General features: G+C 43.5%; 1 protein-coding gene across 1 annotated transcript; it reads right to left on the bottom strand.

Annotated features, from left to right (window-relative positions):
• Positions 1–965: 965 nt before the first annotated feature.
• LOC134658082 (isoleucine--tRNA ligase, mitochondrial) lies at positions 966–19967 on the bottom strand. The gene is made up of 14 exons (XM_063513685.1): positions 19717–19967; positions 19449–19571; positions 18588–18880; positions 16586–16696; positions 15723–15836; positions 15029–15228; positions 13102–13268; positions 8774–8894; positions 7837–7946; positions 6830–6996; positions 5916–6051; positions 5293–5447; positions 1943–2077; positions 966–1809 (listed from the first exon to the last, which is right to left on the bottom strand). Exons 1-14 carry the CDS (start codon positions 19909–19911, stop codon positions 966–968), a joined length of 2871 nt encoding a protein of 956 aa, XP_063369755.1. The 5' UTR covers positions 19912–19967.
• Positions 19968–20179: the final 212 nt, after the last annotated feature.

Below are 20179 nucleotides of genomic sequence, written 5' to 3'. Positions count from 1 at the left end.
GGGCACTAGGAAGTGGACCCGTTAGTTGGTGCGCTGTTCGCTCGGCATTGCGTATACGAACACGGACGGCCTATCTTTAGTATTGAACGGCAGCCACTCGTGGGAGGACAACAACACATCACTATCAAGAATAATTTGTTTTGGGCTATGTTTGTTAATGTAATTAACGAAAATAACCCAAAACAAATGTTACTTGTAATATTAATTATACACCTCTAACCAATAAGTAGGTATATTTTAATTATTTAAGCACCATACGCATGGTTATTTTGCATAAGTAATATTTTTGCAAAATTCAACTAACGTGTTGTTACCAGGTCAATGGAAATTAAATTGTGTGATAAAATGTCGATAAAAAAATTGATTTAGATAAGACGATTCAATTTTGTATTAATGAAAATTTTACTACCTACCGTAAAATTGGCATAGCGATAGGCAGGTGATTGGAGATGGCACGAATATTCGGCAACTATTCGGTATTCGGTCACTTTGCCGAATATTGCGCACTATTCGGCTGGATAGCTAACAGTGGATTGTATGATGTGAAATCACGAACAGGCGGATTGTGATTTTAATGAGAAGCAACGAATTAGATCTCGATCAGATACGGATCTAATTCGTGGCTCGTTATTAAAATCAGAATACGCCTGGAAAATACGTAGGTATTATTTTAAAAAATACGTGGCAAATACGTCATAAAATTTTAATAAATATGAAAGCAATGGAATATTATAAATGGACTAAAGAAATACCCATAGTAACAGTGTCATACGCATAATTATAAGAAAAAATAAAATAAATTAAATTATTTATTTATAATTCTTTAACATAAGTACCCACTCTAATCTAAGATCAAGAATTAAAGGTGTAATAAAAAGCTCTAATCATTTAAAAATCATTTTATTTACACTGTTATAACATCTAAATTTTAACTACAACTAAAATAATAAATGACCTTTTAGTTTCTACACCGACGCCATAGCCAGTTGGCACCTCACACACTTGTCGCTGGCGACCTGCGCGTTGTGCTTGCGACACCGCAGACACCGCCCGCGGCCGCTCTCGCCGACACTCACCGCCCATCTCTCGACACTGGCCACACTCAAACACACATCTGACACTTCTAAAATCTCATTCAACACACTTTCATTACTTTCATCTAAACGATTTAATTCATTTAATATGGAATATAATGTAGGATTTAGTTTTACATCGACAGAGAACTTTTTCAAGTTTTCGTTTTTAGTTAAAGCCGTTATATCTTTCTTTAATTCTAAAACTAAATCCATTTTCGTTGGGTCTACGCTTTGGTTCTCTAGAACGGGTATGTTTTGAGTGAAAAAGAACGGTTTTTCATATAACGGATGATATTTCCATACCTCTTCTATTAAATGCGGCAAAATAGGTGCTATCGCCTTACAAAGAGCGACTAGAATCGTATTAGCTACTAACTGAGCCCCTATTCTTTCATGTGACTCTTTAGGAGCACAATATAATCTATCTTTAACGCAATGACAATATAAAGCTGATACCTTGTTACTAATAAAATATAGTATATTTTGAACTGCACTGTTATATCTCAACTCTTTCATATTTTCGTGCACCTCTTTTAAAAACTTGTACGTTTCTGCGACCATGTATTGGTCGAAGTAGTTCAATGGTGGGGGGTTGAGCGGGGGGAGGTCAATGACCCCTAGTAGATATTTCAAGATGGCGCGGATCCTGATGACCTCTGATTGGCAGTCGTCGAGGAGCTTCTTACTGACGATGATTTGTGTGTGCTGTGTGCCGTGGCTGGCCACCCACCATCTGTAGTCATATTACAAATTAAATATGTACATATTTGAATATTAGAGATATATCCTGGTCACGGCACCATACTGTACACTAGCCAGACTACAACCAAAACTCACTAAGGTGTAAATATCAATCAGTAAGTTACCTCAACGTGTCGATGCCGTACGCGGGCTGGTTGCCGCCTCCGTTAATGATCTGTTCTGGCGCGATCACATTTCCAAGAGATTTAGACATCTTGCGCTTCTCCGCGTCCACCACGAAACCGTGCACGAACATGCATCTGGCAACACATACATATTTATAAAAATACTAGCATCTGCTCACGAAACCTTCGAGTATACAGGGTGAATTTTCCATTTGGGTCAGTGAGGGCAGCTACCAGATCCCGTGCTGCTACGAGAAAACGGTCTAAGAAGACCTTCCCTCGATTTCAAATTAATGAAGATAGGCTTTTACAGATTTTGGAAAAAACATACAGGGTGCGAGAAAAAGGTCATTTTTGACAAACTTTTTTTTGATGCCAATCGATCCCATTCCTATTAAGGATCAAAAGCTTGAATGGAACCAAAAAAAAATTTCCGGCTAGAAAAGCCACTAATCGAGGAAAACTTTTCCCATACAATTTGTATGAAAATGAAAACTTTTATTTTTCACATGCTGTTTTTGTATGCCAATCGATTCCATTCCTATCCAGTATCAATAGTTTCCTAGGGGTCAACTTACGGTAATGTACTAAAAAGCCACAAATTAATAAAAACTTTTTCCATACATTTACTATGGGGAAAATGTGAAATGTTATTCTCAATTTTCTATCTCGCCCATCAGTCCTACAGCAATGTCTTCATACAGTATTATGGTCCTTAAAAATGTGAATTAAAGGGTATAGCCGGGTAAGCATGGCCAAACTGCCCTTAGCGTAAAAAACAATTTCCTTTTACTGGATTATTAACCTATGTATATGTAGTGCTTTCACCAAATATTAAGCCTCAAATGCTTCAGATTTAAAAAAAATATGCAAAAACAGAAAAATCATTTTTATTTTATTACAGCCAAAGTACTAATCCGATTTCTTTGTAATTTGGGTATGTTGTATATACAATTAAGGTCGCTTTCTGAAAAAAATTATATTGAATTATCTCTTAAAATAATAGTAAAAAATTGAGATGAAAATTTTCAGAAAAATAAAAAAAATACGTGCGAAATAGCGACAGTTACCAAATTTACATATTTTATGTAGAATTTAATAATGTTTAACATATATTTTTTTTCAAAAATTAAAATCGGGATTAACAGTGTGAAAAACTCGAATTTGTAACATCCCATAATACTCTCTCTTTATACAAGCAAAGCTAAGTAGTCATAAACGAATGAAGTATATTGTGAACGCAGTCTTTACGAATTTGAATTTAGAATGTGACGTATTTTATTCATCAAAGGAACAGACATTTTTCAATCGTTAACGCTCTGTATAAAATTCGTGCCTATTTTCCTGTTCCCGCGCTTTTTTTAGGGTTCCGTAGCCAAATGGCAAAAAACGGAACCCTTATAGATTCGTCATGTCTGTCTGTCTGTCCGTCTGTCTGTCCGTCCGTATGTCACAGCCACTTTTCTCCGAAACTATAAGAACTATACTGTTGAAACTTGGTAAGTAGATGTATTCTGTGAACCGCATTAAGATTTTCAAACAAAAATAGAAAAAAAAAACAATAAATTTTTGGGGTTCCCCATACTTCGAACTGAAACCCAAAAATTTATTTTCATCAAACCCATACGTGTGGAGTATCTATAGATAGGTCTTCAAAAATGATATTGAGGTTTCTAATATAATTTTTTTCTAAACTGAATAGTTTGCGCGAGAGACACTTCCAAAGTGGTAAAATGTGTGTCCCCCCCCCTGTAACTTCTAAAATAAGAGAATGATAAAACTAAAAAAAATATATGATGTACATTACCATGTAAACTTCCACCGAAAATTGGTTTGAACGAGATCTAGTAAGTAGTTTTTTTTTATACGTCATAAATCGCCTAAATACGGAACCCTTCATGGGCGAGTCCGACTCGCCATTGGCCGCTTTTTAAATCTCTGAATGCCGTTCGCCCTAGCCGCATACAGCCACGGAGTTTAAGGTCCGCGCTCAGCGAAATAAGTCGCGTTCTAAATTCAAATTGCGTTGGGAATATAACTTTCTAGTATAACGTACAAGTTATTTTGTATGAAGAGATGGGTATTATGGGATGTTACAAATTCGAGTTTTTAACACTGTTAATCCCGATTTTAATTTTTGAAAAAAATATATGTTAAACATTATTAAATTCTACATGAAATATGTAAATTTGATAACTGTCGCTATCTCGCATGTATTTTTTTTATTTTTCTGAAAATTTTCATCTAAATTTTTTACTATTATTTTAAGAGATAATTCAATATTATTTTTTTCAGAAAGCGACCTTAATTGGATATACAACATACCCAAATTACAAAGAAATCGGATTAGTACTTTGGCTGTAATAAAATAAAAATGATTTTTCTTTTTTTGCATTTTTTTTTTAAATCTAAAGCATTTGAGGCTTAATATTTGGTGAAAGCACTACATATACATAGGTTAATAATCCAGTAAAAGGAAATTGTTTTTTTCGCTAAGGGCAGTTTGGCCATGCTTACCCGGCTATACCCTTTCACATTTTCTCCATAGTAAATGTATGGAAAAAGTTTTCTTTAATTTGTGGCTTTTTAGTACATTACCGTAAGTTGACCCCAAAGAAACTATTGATACTGGATAGGAATGGAATCGATTGGCATACAAAAATAGCATGTGAAAAATAAAAGTTTTCATTTTCATACAAATTGTATGGGAAAAGTTTTCCTCGATTTGTGGCTTTTCTAGCCGGAAATTTTTTTTTGGTTCCATACAAGCTTTTGATCCTTAATAGGAATGGGATCGATTGGCATCAAAAAAAAAGTTTGTCAAAAATGACCTTTTTCTCGCACCCTGTATGTTTTTTCCAAAATCTGTAAAAGCCAATCTTCATTAATTTGAAATCGAGGGAAGGTCTTCTTAGACCGTTTTCTCGTAGCAGCACGGGATCTGGTAGCTGCCCTCACTGACCCAAAAAGAAAATCCACCCTGTATATTGTTAAATTATGCATATTTAGAGGGGATGAATATCTAGATAAAAAGTTTTTGACAATAATTTGAACATACACTTCATCATTGATGACTGTCTACTTTAAGTCATAATGTATTGTTTGACATATTATCATTAGTCATATAACTGAAACCGTTATCTTTTCAGGATTTTCTTAAGGTTATCCTACAGATAGGTTAGATTAGGTTTTTTTTATGGCAATCCTGAAAAGTCACGCGTTTCTGAACCAATTAAATTATGAAAATGACTTAAAACTTTTTGGGAAACAATAGAGACCCCTTCGCTAATGCTCGGTCACGTTGATCCGCCAAGTAGCAGTGTTATTATGAGTGATATGATATATCATACTTGTATGGGGCGCGGCCGGTGATGGCTGCGCTGGTGAGTAGGGAGCTCTGGAACCATCCCGTCAGCTGGTCCACGCCCTCGCTGTACAGGGAGGCCGGGGAGGCCGGGAGAGTCCGCCACGACGAACCCGAGTCCAGCCAGATGTCCATTATGTCCTGAAATATAGTTTCCAACTTCAACCTAACGACACACAATACACAACAGACAGACAACACATAATACGAGTAAACATATTGACGTTTGAGGACTGCAAAATGGTTTGTAAGTAAAAAATTGCGAGGACAAGTGAAACTTAGTACAGCCTCGTCCCGCCCAGTGTGATTTCTAAAGGACATATTCCATTTTTAGCAAGTTATAAATAAAAAGCTTGGACAGGTCGGGGTTACACTGAAAATTTCTTTTTTTTACTTAAAACGTGAAGCAAAGGAAAATCAACTCCATTTTCCAAATAATTTGGTTTAAATTTCAATGGCCATAATTGAGTACGGTAGGCAGGACGGGGATAGATAAATCCAAAGAGAATATAATCACTACGTGATAAGTCAATGTAGTAGAGTAAGATAGCGCTCCAGAAGATGTCGCCACCGGTCGATGACACTGTTCACATTATGACGAGACCATACCTCTCCTTTGGTGAGTTGTTGGAGGTCAACCCCAAGTTCGTCGGCCAGGTCAGTCGGCAGCAGGTCCGCCACGCGCGCTGTCCACCACGCGTCGGGCGCGCGCTCCAGAAGATGGCACAACCGGTCGACGACACGCCTGTTACAATCAATATAATACTCTTGCATGAGTAAGAGGTTTTACATATAGTCGGAGAGAGGAGGAGTTTGTTAACAACTATAGATAATAGAAGAGGAAAGATGCTAGGGCACCTGATACGACACGACGAATTTATTAAAAACATCATAGAAGGGAGAGTTGAAGTAAAAAGGAAGAATGAGAGACTAAGGAGAGCGTACATGAATCAAATAAAGGAAAGAGAGGAGGCAAGGCAGAAATCCAACTACGTGGAAATTGCTCCACCGACAAACCTTAAACTTACTCTTAAATATATGATGGTGATCTAATATATTAAATACCTAGGAGGCAGGACAGTACAGTAAGAAATTTCTCAGTTCACGTGTAATTGTCGGCCGAAACGAAGCCGAGGTTGACAAACATGTGATCTGAGTCGCTCTTATTTACTCCCCGTGGTTTGTCTCGTTTCTTTCACTCATAATGCACCCAAATTGATGCCATTCACACAGACTTTGCTAAAGCGTTTGACAAAATCGATCACAGCATCCTCTACAAGTCTACATTGAAGCCAAACATATTGGATTTACACATGTTCCGAAACTCCGAAATTCACAGCTTTTCAGCGTCTGCGGCTATTATTCAGAAATTATTAACTTGCATTGATGCAGTATGGAGATGTTACCATGCATTCCCTTCCGCTTCAGGCTAGTTCTGGTGTACCACAGGGATCCAATCTGGGTCCTCTTTTGTTTCGTATATTTATGAACGATTTGCTATTAAATGTAAACAAGAATGTTACCTGTGGAGTATCGGCTTGCCGTTATGGTACAGGGCGGGTATCGGCACGCCCCAGGCGCGCTGCCGCGACACGCACCAGTACGGACGCGAGTCTACCCGGGCCCTGAATCCTTGCCGGGATTGCTGCGCCGTGGAGGAGGGAAGGATTTCGACGAGTTCCAATGCTTCCTGGTCAAAAAAAAATACAATTTTAGAACAATATCGACAATTCGAAAGGAACTCTTTGATGCCAACGGTTTCGTAGCAATTGGCAAAACAGGACATATGAATCGACCGAGCGAGAGTAGAAGTCTCCGTTTCAGATTAAGCAAAACTGCCGCGCATGCTCTCTTGTACGGATTGCATTTCTCGAATCTCGATTTTCGTGAAATTTTGCGAGCGAGTTCGATAATTACGAGTATTTTTTTTTGTGTATCCCATTTCTGGATCTTTTTTCAAAACGATACATTTATAAGGATTCGAGAGGTCGACAGCTCTCAGAGTTAACATTAGTAGTACAAAGTAGTACAAACAGCAACACTCTTAACAGTTAACTGTCGTGGACCTTATGCCTTTTGTAATAAGGTCCACCGACGGACAGTCAACAGTGTAGGCAGTGCCGGCCCGAGCTCTTGATCAGGGTAGAGCGAAATCGGGTTTTGGCGTGAAATGAAGTTTTCAAGCGTATTTTCCACCCCCCCCCCCCCCCCCCCACCTCGCCACTCGCGTCTTTTAAAACTTTTTTTTCTCATTAGCCATTTTGGCGCCCCCCTTGCCATCCAGCGCCTAGAGCGCTCTACCTTAGATCCGGGCCTGAGTGTAGGCCAGCGGTCGGCAATCTTTTAGCAGCCGAGGGCCACATAGTATGTAGTTAACGAAGTTGACGCGGGCCGTACTTTGTTAATATTTATGACTTTATCAGACATTGTCGTTTGTCAATTTACATTCAAAATAGCCAGGGCGGCTCGCGGGCCGCGAGTGCCGGGTTCACGGGTGGCATGTTGGCGATGGTACAGGGATGGTACTCACTAAAGCTTTCCTCTTCAGCGCCTCCGTGTTGATGAACCACTGGTGGCTCGCCCGCAGTATGACCGGCTTCTTGGTCCGCCAGTCCAGCGGGTACGAGTGCGTGTGGACGCCTTAACAGAACAAATATTTATTAGCACAATAACATAACTAATAACTATACATAACACCGTAAAACTAACTATGGCCGGTCAAACAAGTTTAAAGACGTAAGTCAGGATCGTAGCAAGTGGAAATCCGCGGTCTCTGCCTACCCCTCTGGGAAATAGGCGTGATTATATGTAAGTATGTATGTATGAAGCGCTGGTGGCCTAGCGGTAAGAGCATGCGACTTGCAATCCGGAGGTCGCGGGTTCGAACCCCGGCTCGTACCAATGAGTTTTTCGGAACTTATGTACGAAATATCATTTGATATTTACCAGTCGCTTTTCGGTGAAGGAAAACATCGTGAGGAAACCGGACTAATCCCAATACGGGCCTCGTTTACCCTCTGGGTTGGAAGGTCAGATGGCAGTCGCTTTCGTAAAAACTAGTGCCCACGCCAATTACTGGGATTAGTTGCCAAGCGGACCCCAGGCTCCCATGAGCCGTGGCAAAATGCCGGGACAACGCGAGGAAGATGATGATGATATGTAAGTATGTACCTAAACAAGTTTGTCAGTAGCAAAAGGCGCGAAATTCAAATTACGATTACTAATCGTAATTTCGATTACCCTTCGCGCCTACATTTTTTTCTACTGGCGAAAATGGCTTGACAGACTATACAAATTATTACACAAAATTGAAAGTTCGTCCTTACTCCTTACTTAGCTTTGGTTTCCTTGCACCCAAATATAAAATTAGGCATTCTGAGATTAAGGTGAAAGGAAAAACCAAAGCGATTTCTAGTAAGGCCCACTAGACTAGATGGACTATGTGGCACTCAGTAAACGGAGTGTACCTCGCCTTAACACCTGGTCTCCGAGGAGCGAGATGACGGCCTCCTGCCCGCGGCCGAGCACGAAGAGGCCGTCTAGAGAGCCGAGGTTGCAATACAGCCCCGATTCGTCCACGTTGCATTCCTGAAAGTTTATGATTTAGGTAAATGGTAACTGGTAAAAAATATGTTTAGCTAGGTCAGCAAAAAGTCTAACCTGATTTTTCTTCTGACCAAAATATCTTTGACTAACCACATAATACCGTATATTGGGTTACAGTCCCACTAAGAAGTCTTCAGGGTCATGTGCAGGTACAGTATGCACTAGAGGCCTTTAGAAGCCGACACATGATGATGATGTATTTTATCTTGTGTATAGTATAATGTCTCACCACAGGTATGTTGTGTTCTAGTCCCACTAGGAAGTCCTCGGGGCCGTGTGCGGGGGCTGTGTGCACTAGCCCGGTGCCCTTGGAGGCGGCCACATGATGATGATGTATCTCGTGTATAGTATAATGTCTCACCACAGGTATGTTGTGTTCTAGTCCCACTAGGAAGTCCTCGGGGCCGTGTGCGGGGGCTGTGTGCACTAGCCCGGTGCCCTTGGAGGCGGCCACATGATGATGATGTATCTCGTGTATAGTATAATGTCTCACCACAGGTATGTTGTGTTCTAGTCCCACTAGGAAGTCCTCGGGGCCGTGTGCGGGGGCTGTGTGCACTAGCCCGGTGCCCTTGGAGGCGGCCACATGATGATGATGTATCTCGTGTATAGTATAATGTCTCACCACAGGTATGTTGTGTTCTAGTCCCACTAGGAAGTCCTCGGGGCCGTGTGCGGGGGCGGTGTGCACTAGCCCGGTGCCCTTGGAGGCGGCCACATGATGATGATGTATCTCGTGTATAGTATAATGTCTCACCACAGGTATGTTGTGTTCTAGTCCCACTAGGAAGTCCTCGGGGCCGTGTGCGGGGGCTGTGTGCACTAGCCCGGTGCCCTTGGAGGCGGCCACATGATGATGATGTATCTCGTGTATAGTATAATGTCTCACCACAGGTATGTTGTGTTCTAGTCCCACTAGGAAGTCCTCGGGGCCGTGTGCGGGGGCGGTGTGCACTAGCCCGGTGCCCTTGGAGGCGGCCACATGATGATGATGTATCTCGTGTATAGTATAATGTCTCACCACAGGTATGTTGTGTTCTAGTCCCACTAGGAAGTCCTCGGGGCCGTGTGCGGGGGCGGTGTGCACTAGCCCGGTGCCCTTGGAGGCGGCCACATGATGATGATGTATCTCGTGTATAGTATAATGTCTCACCACAGGTATGTTGTGTTCTAGTCCCACTAGGAAGTCCTCGGGGCCGTGTGCGGGGGCTGTGTGCACTAGCCCGGTGCCCTTGGAGGCGGCCACATGATGATGATGTATCTCGTGTATAGTATAATGTCTCACCACAGGTATGTTGTGTTCTAGTCCCACTAGGAAGTCCTCGGGGCCGTGTGCGGGGGCTGTGTGCACTAGCCCGGTGCCCTTGGAGGCGGCCACATGATGATGATGTATCTCGTGTATAGTATAATGTCTCACCACAGGTATGTTGTGTTCTAGTCCCACTAGGAAGTCCTCGGGGCCGTGTGCGGGGGCGGTGTGCACTAGCCCGGTGCCCTTGGAGGCGGCCACATGATGATGATGTATCTCGTGTATAGTATAATGTCTCACCACAGGTATGTTGTGTTCTAGTCCCACTAGGAAGTCCTCGGGGCCGTGTGCGGGGGCTGTGTGCACTAGCCCGGTGCCCTTGGAGGCGGCCACATGATGATGATGTATCTCGTGTATAGTATAATGTCTCACCACAGGTATGTTGTGTTCTAGTCCCACTAGGAAGTCCTCGGGGCCGTGTGCGGGGGCGGTGTGCACTAGCCCGGTGCCCTTGGAGGCGGCCACATGATGATGATGTATCTCGTGTATAGTATAATGTCTCACCACAGGTATGTTGTGTTCTAGTCCCACTAGGAAGTCCTCGGGGCCGTGTGCGGGGGCGGTGTGCACTAGCCCGGTGCCCTTGGAGGCGGCCACATGATGATGATGTATCTCGTGTATAGTATAATGTCTCACCACAGGTATGTTGTGTTCTAGTCCCACTAGGAAGTCCTCGGGGCCGTGTGCGGGGGCGGTGTGCACTAGCCCGGTGCCCTTGGAGGCGGCCACATGATGATGATGTATCTCGTGTATAGTATAATGTCTCACCACAGGTATGTTGTGTTCTAGTCCCACTAGGAAGTCCTCGGGGCCGTGTGCGGGGGCGGTGTGCACTAGCCCGGTGCCCTTGGAGGCGGCCACATGATGATGATGTATCTCGTGTATAGTATAATGTCTCACCACAGGTATGTTGTGTTCTAGTCCCACTAGGAAGTCCTCGGGGCCGTGTGCGGGGGCGGTGTGCACTAGCCCGGTGCCCTTGGAGGCGGCCACATGATGATGATGTATCTCGTGTATAGTATAATGTCTCACCACAGGTATGTTGTGTTCTAGTCCCACTAGGAAGTCCTCGGGGCCGTGTGCGGGGGCGGTGTGCACTAGCCCGGTGCCCTTGGAGGCGGCCACATGATGATGATGTATCTCGTGTATAGTATAATGTCTCACCACAGGTATGTTGTGTTCTAGTCCCACTAGGAAGTCCTCGGGGCCGTGTGCGGGGGCGGTGTGCACTAGCCCGGTGCCCTTGGAGGCGGCCACATGATGATGATGTATCTCGTGTATAGTATAATGTCTCACCACAGGTATGTTGTGTTCTAGTCCCACTAGGAAGTCCTCGGGGCCGTGTGCGGGGGCGGTGTGCACTAGCCCGGTGCCCTTGGAGGCGGCCACATGATGATGATGTATCTCGTGTATAGTATAATGTCTCACCACAGGTATGTTGTGTTCTAGTCCCACTAGGAAGTCCTCGGGGCCGTGTGCGGGGGCTGTGTGCACTAGCCCGGTGCCCTTGGAGGCGGCCACATGATGATGATGTATCTCGTGTATAGTATAATGTCTCACCACAGGTATGTTGTGTTCTAGTCCCACTAGGAAGTCCTCGGGGCCGTGTGCGGGGGCGGTGTGCACTAGCCCGGTGCCCTTGGAGGCGGCCACATGATGATGATGTATCTCGTGTATAGTATAATGTCTCACCACAGGTATGTTGTGTTCTAGTCCCACTAGGAAGTCCTCGGGGCCGTGTGCGGGGGCGGTGTGCACTAGCCCGGTGCCCTTGGAGGCGGCCACATGATGATGATGTATCTCGTGTATAGTATAATGTCTCACCACAGGTATGTTGTGTTCTAGTCCCACTAGGAAGTCCTCGGGGCCGTGTGCGGGGGCGGTGTGCACTAGCCCGGTGCCCTTGGAGGCGGCCACATGATGATGATGTATCTCGTGTATAGTATAATGTCTCACCACAGGTATGTTGTGTTCTAGTCCCACTAGGAAGTCCTCGGGGCCGTGTGCGGGGGCGGTGTGCACTAGCCCGGTGCCCTTGGAGGCGGCCACATGATGATGATGTATCTCGTGTATAGTATAATGTCTCACCACAGGTATGTTGTGTTCTAGTCCCACTAGGAAGTCCTCGGGGCCGTGTGCGGGGGCGGTGTGCACTAGCCCGGTGCCCTTGGAGGCGGCCACATGATGATGATGTATCTCGTGTATAGTATAATGTCTCACCACAGGTATGTTGTGTTCTAGTCCCACTAGGAAGTCCTCGGGGCCGTGTGCGGGGGCGGTGTGCACTAGCCCGGTGCCCTTGGAGGCGGCCACATGATGATGATGTATCTCGTGTATAGTATAATGTCTCACCACAGGTATGTTGTGTTCTAGTCCCACTAGGAAGTCCTCGGGGCCGTGTGCGGGGGCGGTGTGCACTAGCCCGGTGCCCTTGGAGGCGGCCACATGATGATGATGTATCTCGTGTATAGTATAATGTCTCACCACAGGTATGTTGTGTTCTAGTCCCACTAGGAAGTCCTCGGGGCCGTGTGCGGGGGCGGTGTGCACTAGCCCGGTGCCCTTGGAGGCGGCCACATGATGATGATGTATCTCGTGTATAGTATAATGTCTCACCACAGGTATGTTGTGTTCTAGTCCCACTAGGAAGTCCTCGGGGCCGTGTGCGGGGGCGGTGTGCACTAGCCCGGTGCCCTTGGAGGCGGCCACATGATGATGATGTATCTCGTGTATAGTATAATGTCTCACCACAGGTATGTTGTGTTCTAGTCCCACTAGGAAGTCCTCGGGGCCGTGTGCGGGGGCGGTGTGCACTAGCCCGGTGCCCTTGGAGGCGGCCACATGATGATGATGTATCTCGTGTATAGTATAATGTCTCACCACAGGTATGTTGTGTTCTAGTCCCACTAGGAAGTCCTCGGGGCCGTGTGCGGGGGCGGTGTGCACTAGCCCGGTGCCCTTGGAGGCCGACACATGGCCGGCGGCGAGGAGTGGGAACGATTGGTCGAGTATCTTGTGGTGGTAGCGGGCGCCTGTGAGCTGTGCACCTAAGATAATAAGATAGATAAGATATTTGGCACGAATTTTGGTACAAGCTTTTATCGCTGACTGTACTTTTCTTTCCACGGGCAACTAAAACATATCAAGACAATTGTAACGACCCCAAACACGATAGCGTATTTGACTACTAGTCGATCCGTTTATTTTTTCAAACTGTCGAAACGATTTTGCTAAAGTGTCATTCGATAGAACTTGCTAACTATGTAAACAAAAGTTACTAGTAAACTGACATTAAGTGTCAATTTTAGTATGGCGGTTTGTTTACATAGTTAGCGAGTTCTATTGAATGACACTTTACTATGGAATTTATATATGTGTAAGGTGTGTGAAATATACATGTGCAAAGAGTGTCTATTTGCACATATATATTTCAGAGGGCATGTAAGGTGCATTAGTTACTGTGTATAACGAAACGTATTGAGTGAGCGAGACAGTATGATTGAAGATACCTTAGAAAGAAAGGGAAGGATGATTGATTGAATGAAAGAGATAGAAATAGGATTAGGTTAGAGTAAGTTGAGATAGAAATATATCCATTATGGCCGAAAACGTTGTTTCAATTCTTACATATGAAACACTAGAATGTGACGTCACGATCAAATTACCTACTCTTTATACCGTAAAATGGGGTGAGTAGGGTCAAAACTGAAATTCAAACCTCGATAACATTTTATGTTTACATATGAAAACTAAATGGTGTATATAATAAGTGTTCCGGACGTTTGTATTTTAGTTTCTATTTTATTTTGGGTAGTTCCATTTCATAACTTTGACGATAAAGAGAAAAACCCACCTTACCCCGTAGTGCCTCGTATTTGGGGTGAGAGGGGTTTTCATACAAAGGTGATTTTGGAAGATTGTTGGATCGATTTTTTTTTATTATGCGTATTACTATAGCTCCATTTTAAATTGAAATACATTATTTTTGTAGCAGTAGCCTTGAAATCCCTTCTCACCCCCCTCTCAAACCTTCTCTCCCCATTCATAACCCACCTCTCCCCGCGAAACCTACTCACCCCGGTTTACGGTACATAGTTTTATACGGTTTTTAAAATAGAAATTGTGTCTTTATTTCATGCATGGTGTAAAATATTTTTTTTAATACAGTCTATTTAGGATGCGTTGTTTTATCACAGAGTTCCTATGGCCACCTCCTAGCTCGATAGTACCAATAATATTGCATTGTCACTTACGTATGTATACAAATGTTCATCTTCATTGGAAACCGGGAAGTAGGTTTTGTGTGTGGGTGTAGCCGAGTTTGAAAAATACTATCCTCCTAAGGCCCAAGGTCCTAGCTATAGTACCTATTCAGTTCGATGTAATTTAAACCATGTTAAAATTGGAATAGAGTCGCTTTTGCCGTTTCGTTCAATTTTCAAACAAGGCACAATCAACTCTATTTCCTACAATTTAAGTTCAAATTTCAGTGGCAAATTTTGGATGTTTCGTTTGTATGGCTGGGCGTTAGGAGGCTATACCAGGCGTGTCTCACTCCGCGATTTCGTCGCTTCGCTACAGGTAGCTAAAAGTACATCCGTTCGGCCCCAATTTTGGGGAAAGCCATAAGCCGCGCGTGGCGCTGTCGCCACCTAGCGGCCATATCTGCGCTGATCGTAACAGACGCGTTTTGTTAGAGAGTGAGTCTTCTGTACTTAGTACTATTATTTATTCTGTGGCTATAGTTACATAGAACATTTGAACCATAGTTTGAAGATTTTGGATTAGTTGGGTGTTAGTACGGTACCTGCAACCTCTGCTATCTTCTGCACCCCTCGTCCTAGAGTGTTCTGCAGCTGCTCGAGCAGCTCGCTGGCCACGAGGAGCAGCCCCCGGAGCCCCTCCATCCTCACCACGCTGTACGGGAGTTGTGCGCTGAAGCAGATGGCGCGGTTTGCCACCAGGGTCCAAGGGGTCGTTGTCCAGATTATCGCAGAGATGCTTTCACTGAGAAGTGATAGTTATTTTTTTAAGCGCCGCTTGCACAACTCCACTAACCCGCTGCTAACCCGTTAAACCTGGAGTTACCATGGTTATCAGGTAATTTGACACTGGGTTAACGGTTTAACCGCTTAACCCCGGGTTAGTGGGGTGAAAGTGGCCCTAAGGCTAATTTAAAGAGGTTTACGTCTCTAAGATTGACGGCTAAAAAGAAGAAAACAATTAATTAATATCAGCAATCAGAAGGATTAATTGAATTATAATTTTATTTACACTTTCTGCACAATAAAAAAATTAAACACCCAGTTGGCGTGCAGTTCCTATACAAGTTGCAGTCGGGTTACAGTCCGTCTGTATCACAAAACAAGCGCGGCGCGCTCATTCTTTCTTCCGTGGTCTGTATCGACCCTTAGGGCTCATAACTATGATATTACGCTGGCATCCTTACTGGATTTAGGACCTGGAATTGTAAATTAAGTAAGATGTGTAAAGCGTGTTACCCCTTGACAGCATCTCTGATGCGGTCAGGCACGGTGTCCAGCGGGAAGCTGACGTACACCTCTGTACTCTTGAACTGAGGGTCGTACTCCAGCTCCGCTTCCGCCAGTGCTGTCCTGCAAATTAAGTACTAGTTGACCGAGCGTTAGCGAACGTCTCCATTTCAGCTTGTGTGTCCGTATGTTCTCCTCTACAGATCATTAACCAATTCTCGTGAAATTTTGAGAGAAGGTTCAATGATTAAATATAATTTTTCTGTCAATTCAGATTTTGGAAATTTTACAAAAATTGTGGAGCCATACATTTATTTAGTTTTAGTTATGCTCGTAAGGTCTACAGCTCATTTATCTAAAGTTAAATACGTAAAATAAGTAGTAGTTTTATTTACAAATCTTATTTTAGAACTTACGACATTATTTTATAGTATAATTTACAAATTAATAAAACTTTATATCTCTTAATTACGAATAAAAAAAAACACCTTTTAATCATGTCCAAGTTGTGGGCGTTGCCAAAGACAAATCGCAAGCCAAATCGTATAATGGCTCCTCTACACGATGGGCCAGCGCCGGCCACTCCAAAGGACGCAGCCATGCGGTAGAATGAGATAGCAACATTACTTGCTCCCTCTAACGCATAAATGCGTCCCTTGGAGTGGCCGGCGCTGGCCCATCGTGTAGAGGAGCCATAATGTATGCGCTGACCTGAGGGTTGTACAGTCACCTACTATAATATGTTACTCTTCGAAGGCCGCAAAAATATGTGACACGATCTTACGGCTCTACATATAAGATCGTATCAGATATTTTTGCGGCCTTCGTTGTGTAACATATTATTGCAGGCGACTGTACGCTATAAGACTCACTTTGAAGACGGCGACCAATAAACGGGCTTCAAAGCCCTAAAGATGAGCCCCTTCTCGTGCATCTCGCAGAACAGCTCCAGCTGGCTCTTCACGTAACCATTATCCAGAGTCCTGTAACATATACAAATACTCTTTATAACAGAATATATTTAAGACAGAAAATGGTCCCTGTAACTTGATTTCATATGTTTTTCACGCTTAATTTAGTAATTTCATTTATTCAATTCAAGTAACATGACTCATATAATTTGTTAGTATACATTATTTATTCTTAACTCTAATGTTAGTTCCTAATTAATAAATTAAATTACACATAATATGGACTGCAAGAAACATGCATCTCACAGCAGTGCCTCAAGTATGGACAGTCATACCTGTCCGCAATAGAGCGCAGGATAGGGTTGGGGCTGGCCCGCACCCGGCGCACCAGGGATGAGCATCGCTTACGTATGGTCGCATAAAAGCAATCCATACGCGCCTCCGCAAACATCCCAGATGCGCTACAGAAGCGGGGCAGCCCCATCAGCACCCGGAACGCGTTGTTATACTGGATCCGAAGGGCTCCATATGCTCTCTGCGTATAACACCTCCATAAGCTGCATGTGTATAAGGATGTACAAAAGGCTCTAAACAATGTGACTTTAACTTCTTTTGTACATCGAGCAAACTTACGGGCGATCATAATCGCCCTCACAGATAGGGCCCTCCGTTCCCGCTCTATGTCCATATTATCCCTCATCTCGGATGTAACAATATGGCCTAGGTATTTAAAACTATTTACCCTCTCCAGTAGTGAGCCATTTAAATGTATTGGAGGTACCTCAGATATCCTGTATCCTCTCGGCTCAAACACCATGTATTGAGTTTTGGTGACATTATACTTAAGGCCATGCGCAGTCGCATACTTCTCACACACGAGAAGTAATTTACGTAGTCCGCAAGCCGACGCGCTGAGCACAACCATGTCGTCTGCATAGCTTATGTTATTAACACACACTGAGTCAATATGGCAGCCGACATGCATTCCGCTCAGCGCCTCGAGTAGCCCATTTATATACAGGTTAAAGAGTGTGGGCGAGGACAACCCTCCCTGCCTCACTCCACACTCCAACCTATACGGACTCGAGTGAGTACCTGACCACCTAACGCAGTTGACCTGGTTACCGTACCAGTCCCTTAGAATGCGAACTGTTTCAGGTGGTATATTCGTCGCTCCTAATTTATCCCACAAGATATTGTAGGAAACCAGGTCAAACGCCCTAGATAAATCTAAAAAGCAAGCGTAAACCGGGGTTCTCCTATCTACATAGTACTTGACAGTGTGCTTAAGGCACAGTATGGCGCTTTCTGTGGATAACCCGGGTCGAAAACCAAACTGGTTATGATTAATACACACATACCTATTTAACTGCGCATTAAGGACACTGTCAAGCACTTTCGCCACTATTGTCGCAAGAGAGATGGGTCTGTAGTTTCTAGAGTCCGATAGATCTCCCGTTTTACTCTTGACTACAGGTATCACAATGGTTTTCATTAGGTCCTCTGGCAAGTAGCAATGTCTAACACATAGTGTGTAAAACATAGCTAGCACCCTTGAGATGTGTGGCCCCGCATTCTGAAGATGCTCAATGCTGAGACCATCATGCCCCGGTGACTTGCCTCTCGACATAGACCGTATAATAGAGGTTATTTGCTTAGCCGTGTATCCAGGCTCCACCAGGTCATTTTTGATCTCAGCATTGCTCACCTCAGCCTGTGATGGTCCAAGAGGGGACCTGACAAAGAAATGATCTTTGAAGTGGTTGGCTATTTCGCATGCATCACTCTTGCCATCAACGCTCACTGGGTGGCCAGGTCCAAGATTCATTTTATTGGTAGATTTCCAAAACGACCGAAAGTCTTTCTTGGAATGCTGTTAAGATGCACTTAAGATGCGTTTTAGACTTCAAAAGCTTTTTAAGCCTGTTTTACTGTATTGACGCCCCGCCACTGCCACACATACCTGTAACACTGCTTGTCCCAGTCAGCCATCACCCCCCAGCTTTCAAACTGCGCCTTCTGTCTCTCTATAGTCTCCAAGGCAAATTTCCTCGCCACTTGACGTATTTCAACCGCACTAGATGGCGTTGCGTCTTGCTTTTGTGCTTCAATGGCAGATGGCGCTGATTTTTTTGTGTTTTTGGTTTGTTGGAGCGCTTTGAGCTCGATGGGGAGGCCGTGGCAGTCCCAGCCGGGGACGTAGTGGACTCTGTTGCCGAGGAGGACTTGGTGGCGGTTGTTTATGTCTTTGATTATCTGAAAAATGGGAAATTATATAGTGGATCAGCTTTATTGTTTTGAATCAATGATGGAAATATTGGCTGCCAAGAGGTAAGTTTGATTGGTAGAGCAACAGAGGTGTCCCAGAGTTGTGAGATTGAGTTTGCTTGAGTCAGTGAATATTTCCGTTTTTAGGGTTCCGTACCCAAAGGTAAAAACGGGACCCTATTACTAAGACTCCGCTGTCCGTACGTCCGTCCGTCCGTCTGTCACCAGGCTGTATCTCACGAACCATGATAGCTAGACAGTTGAAATTTTCACAGATGATGTATTTCTGTTGCCGCTATAACAACAAAATCCTAAAAACAGAATAATATAAAGATTTAAGTGGGGCTCCCATACAACAAACGTGATTTTTGACCGAAGTTAAGCAACGTCGGGCGGGGTCAGTACTTGGATGGGTGACCGTTTTTTGCTTATTTTGCTCTATTTTTTGTTGATGGTGCGGAACCCTCCGTGCGCGAGTCCGACTCGCACTTGGCCGGATTTTTTCTTCATTTCAATGTTTGTGATGTTTTGTGAAACTTATTAAGTATTTCCATACCTTATTAACGGCATGTCCCATGTGCAAGTCTCCGTTAGCGTACGGCGGGCCGTCGTGCAACACGAACTCTGGCCCTTTCATATGTTCCCTCTGCCAGTTGTAGAGATCAGAAAACTTCGCCGCCTACAAATATACAAGGACTTTCTATAGTATGTTTAGTTAGGGCCTTTCTTCAAACGCAAATCGGTTTGACTACTGAGAGTTAACTTAAATAAGTAGTTAAAAATGAGTAAAGAATTTTATGTAATCAATTTTATACTTAATTTACCTTTTGAATCTCATCTTTTCTCGCAGTATTAGATCGCGCAGGAAAGTCTGTTTTTGGGAAAATAATTGTATGAGAGTATGTTTTTGTTTTTGGTTCTGCGGAGCTTTTCAGTCGTACGAGTCCTATTGGAACCCATTTTGTTACGGTTTTCTTGTAATTTGTGTGGACAACATTTAAATTTCTACTGCATAACATAGTTTTTAGGTTATGTTATGCTCTGTACTTTACAGATGACAATGACATACATGACATTGACGTAAAGGTTTGTAATGTTGGTTAGCCTGTCAAAATGGCTCCGATGGCGTTCGAAAACCTTTGAAATGTAAGCAAAAGTTTAGACCTTATTTATGACTTATGCTAACGAAACAGATAAATTTACTTTCATTTGATAATATTTTATATGCTTAACAAAAAATACAAGTTTAATATGAAAAGTTAGGTTTTTACAGTAAAAAATATCTGA

This window comes from Cydia amplana, chromosome 21 (genome assembly GCF_948474715.1).
Source record: "Cydia amplana chromosome 21, ilCydAmpl1.1, whole genome shotgun sequence".
Lineage (NCBI taxonomy): Eukaryota > Metazoa > Arthropoda > Insecta > Lepidoptera > Tortricidae > Cydia > Cydia amplana.
Note: the sequence above shows the minus strand (reverse complement) of the source record. Positions and strands in the feature narration are given on the sequence as shown.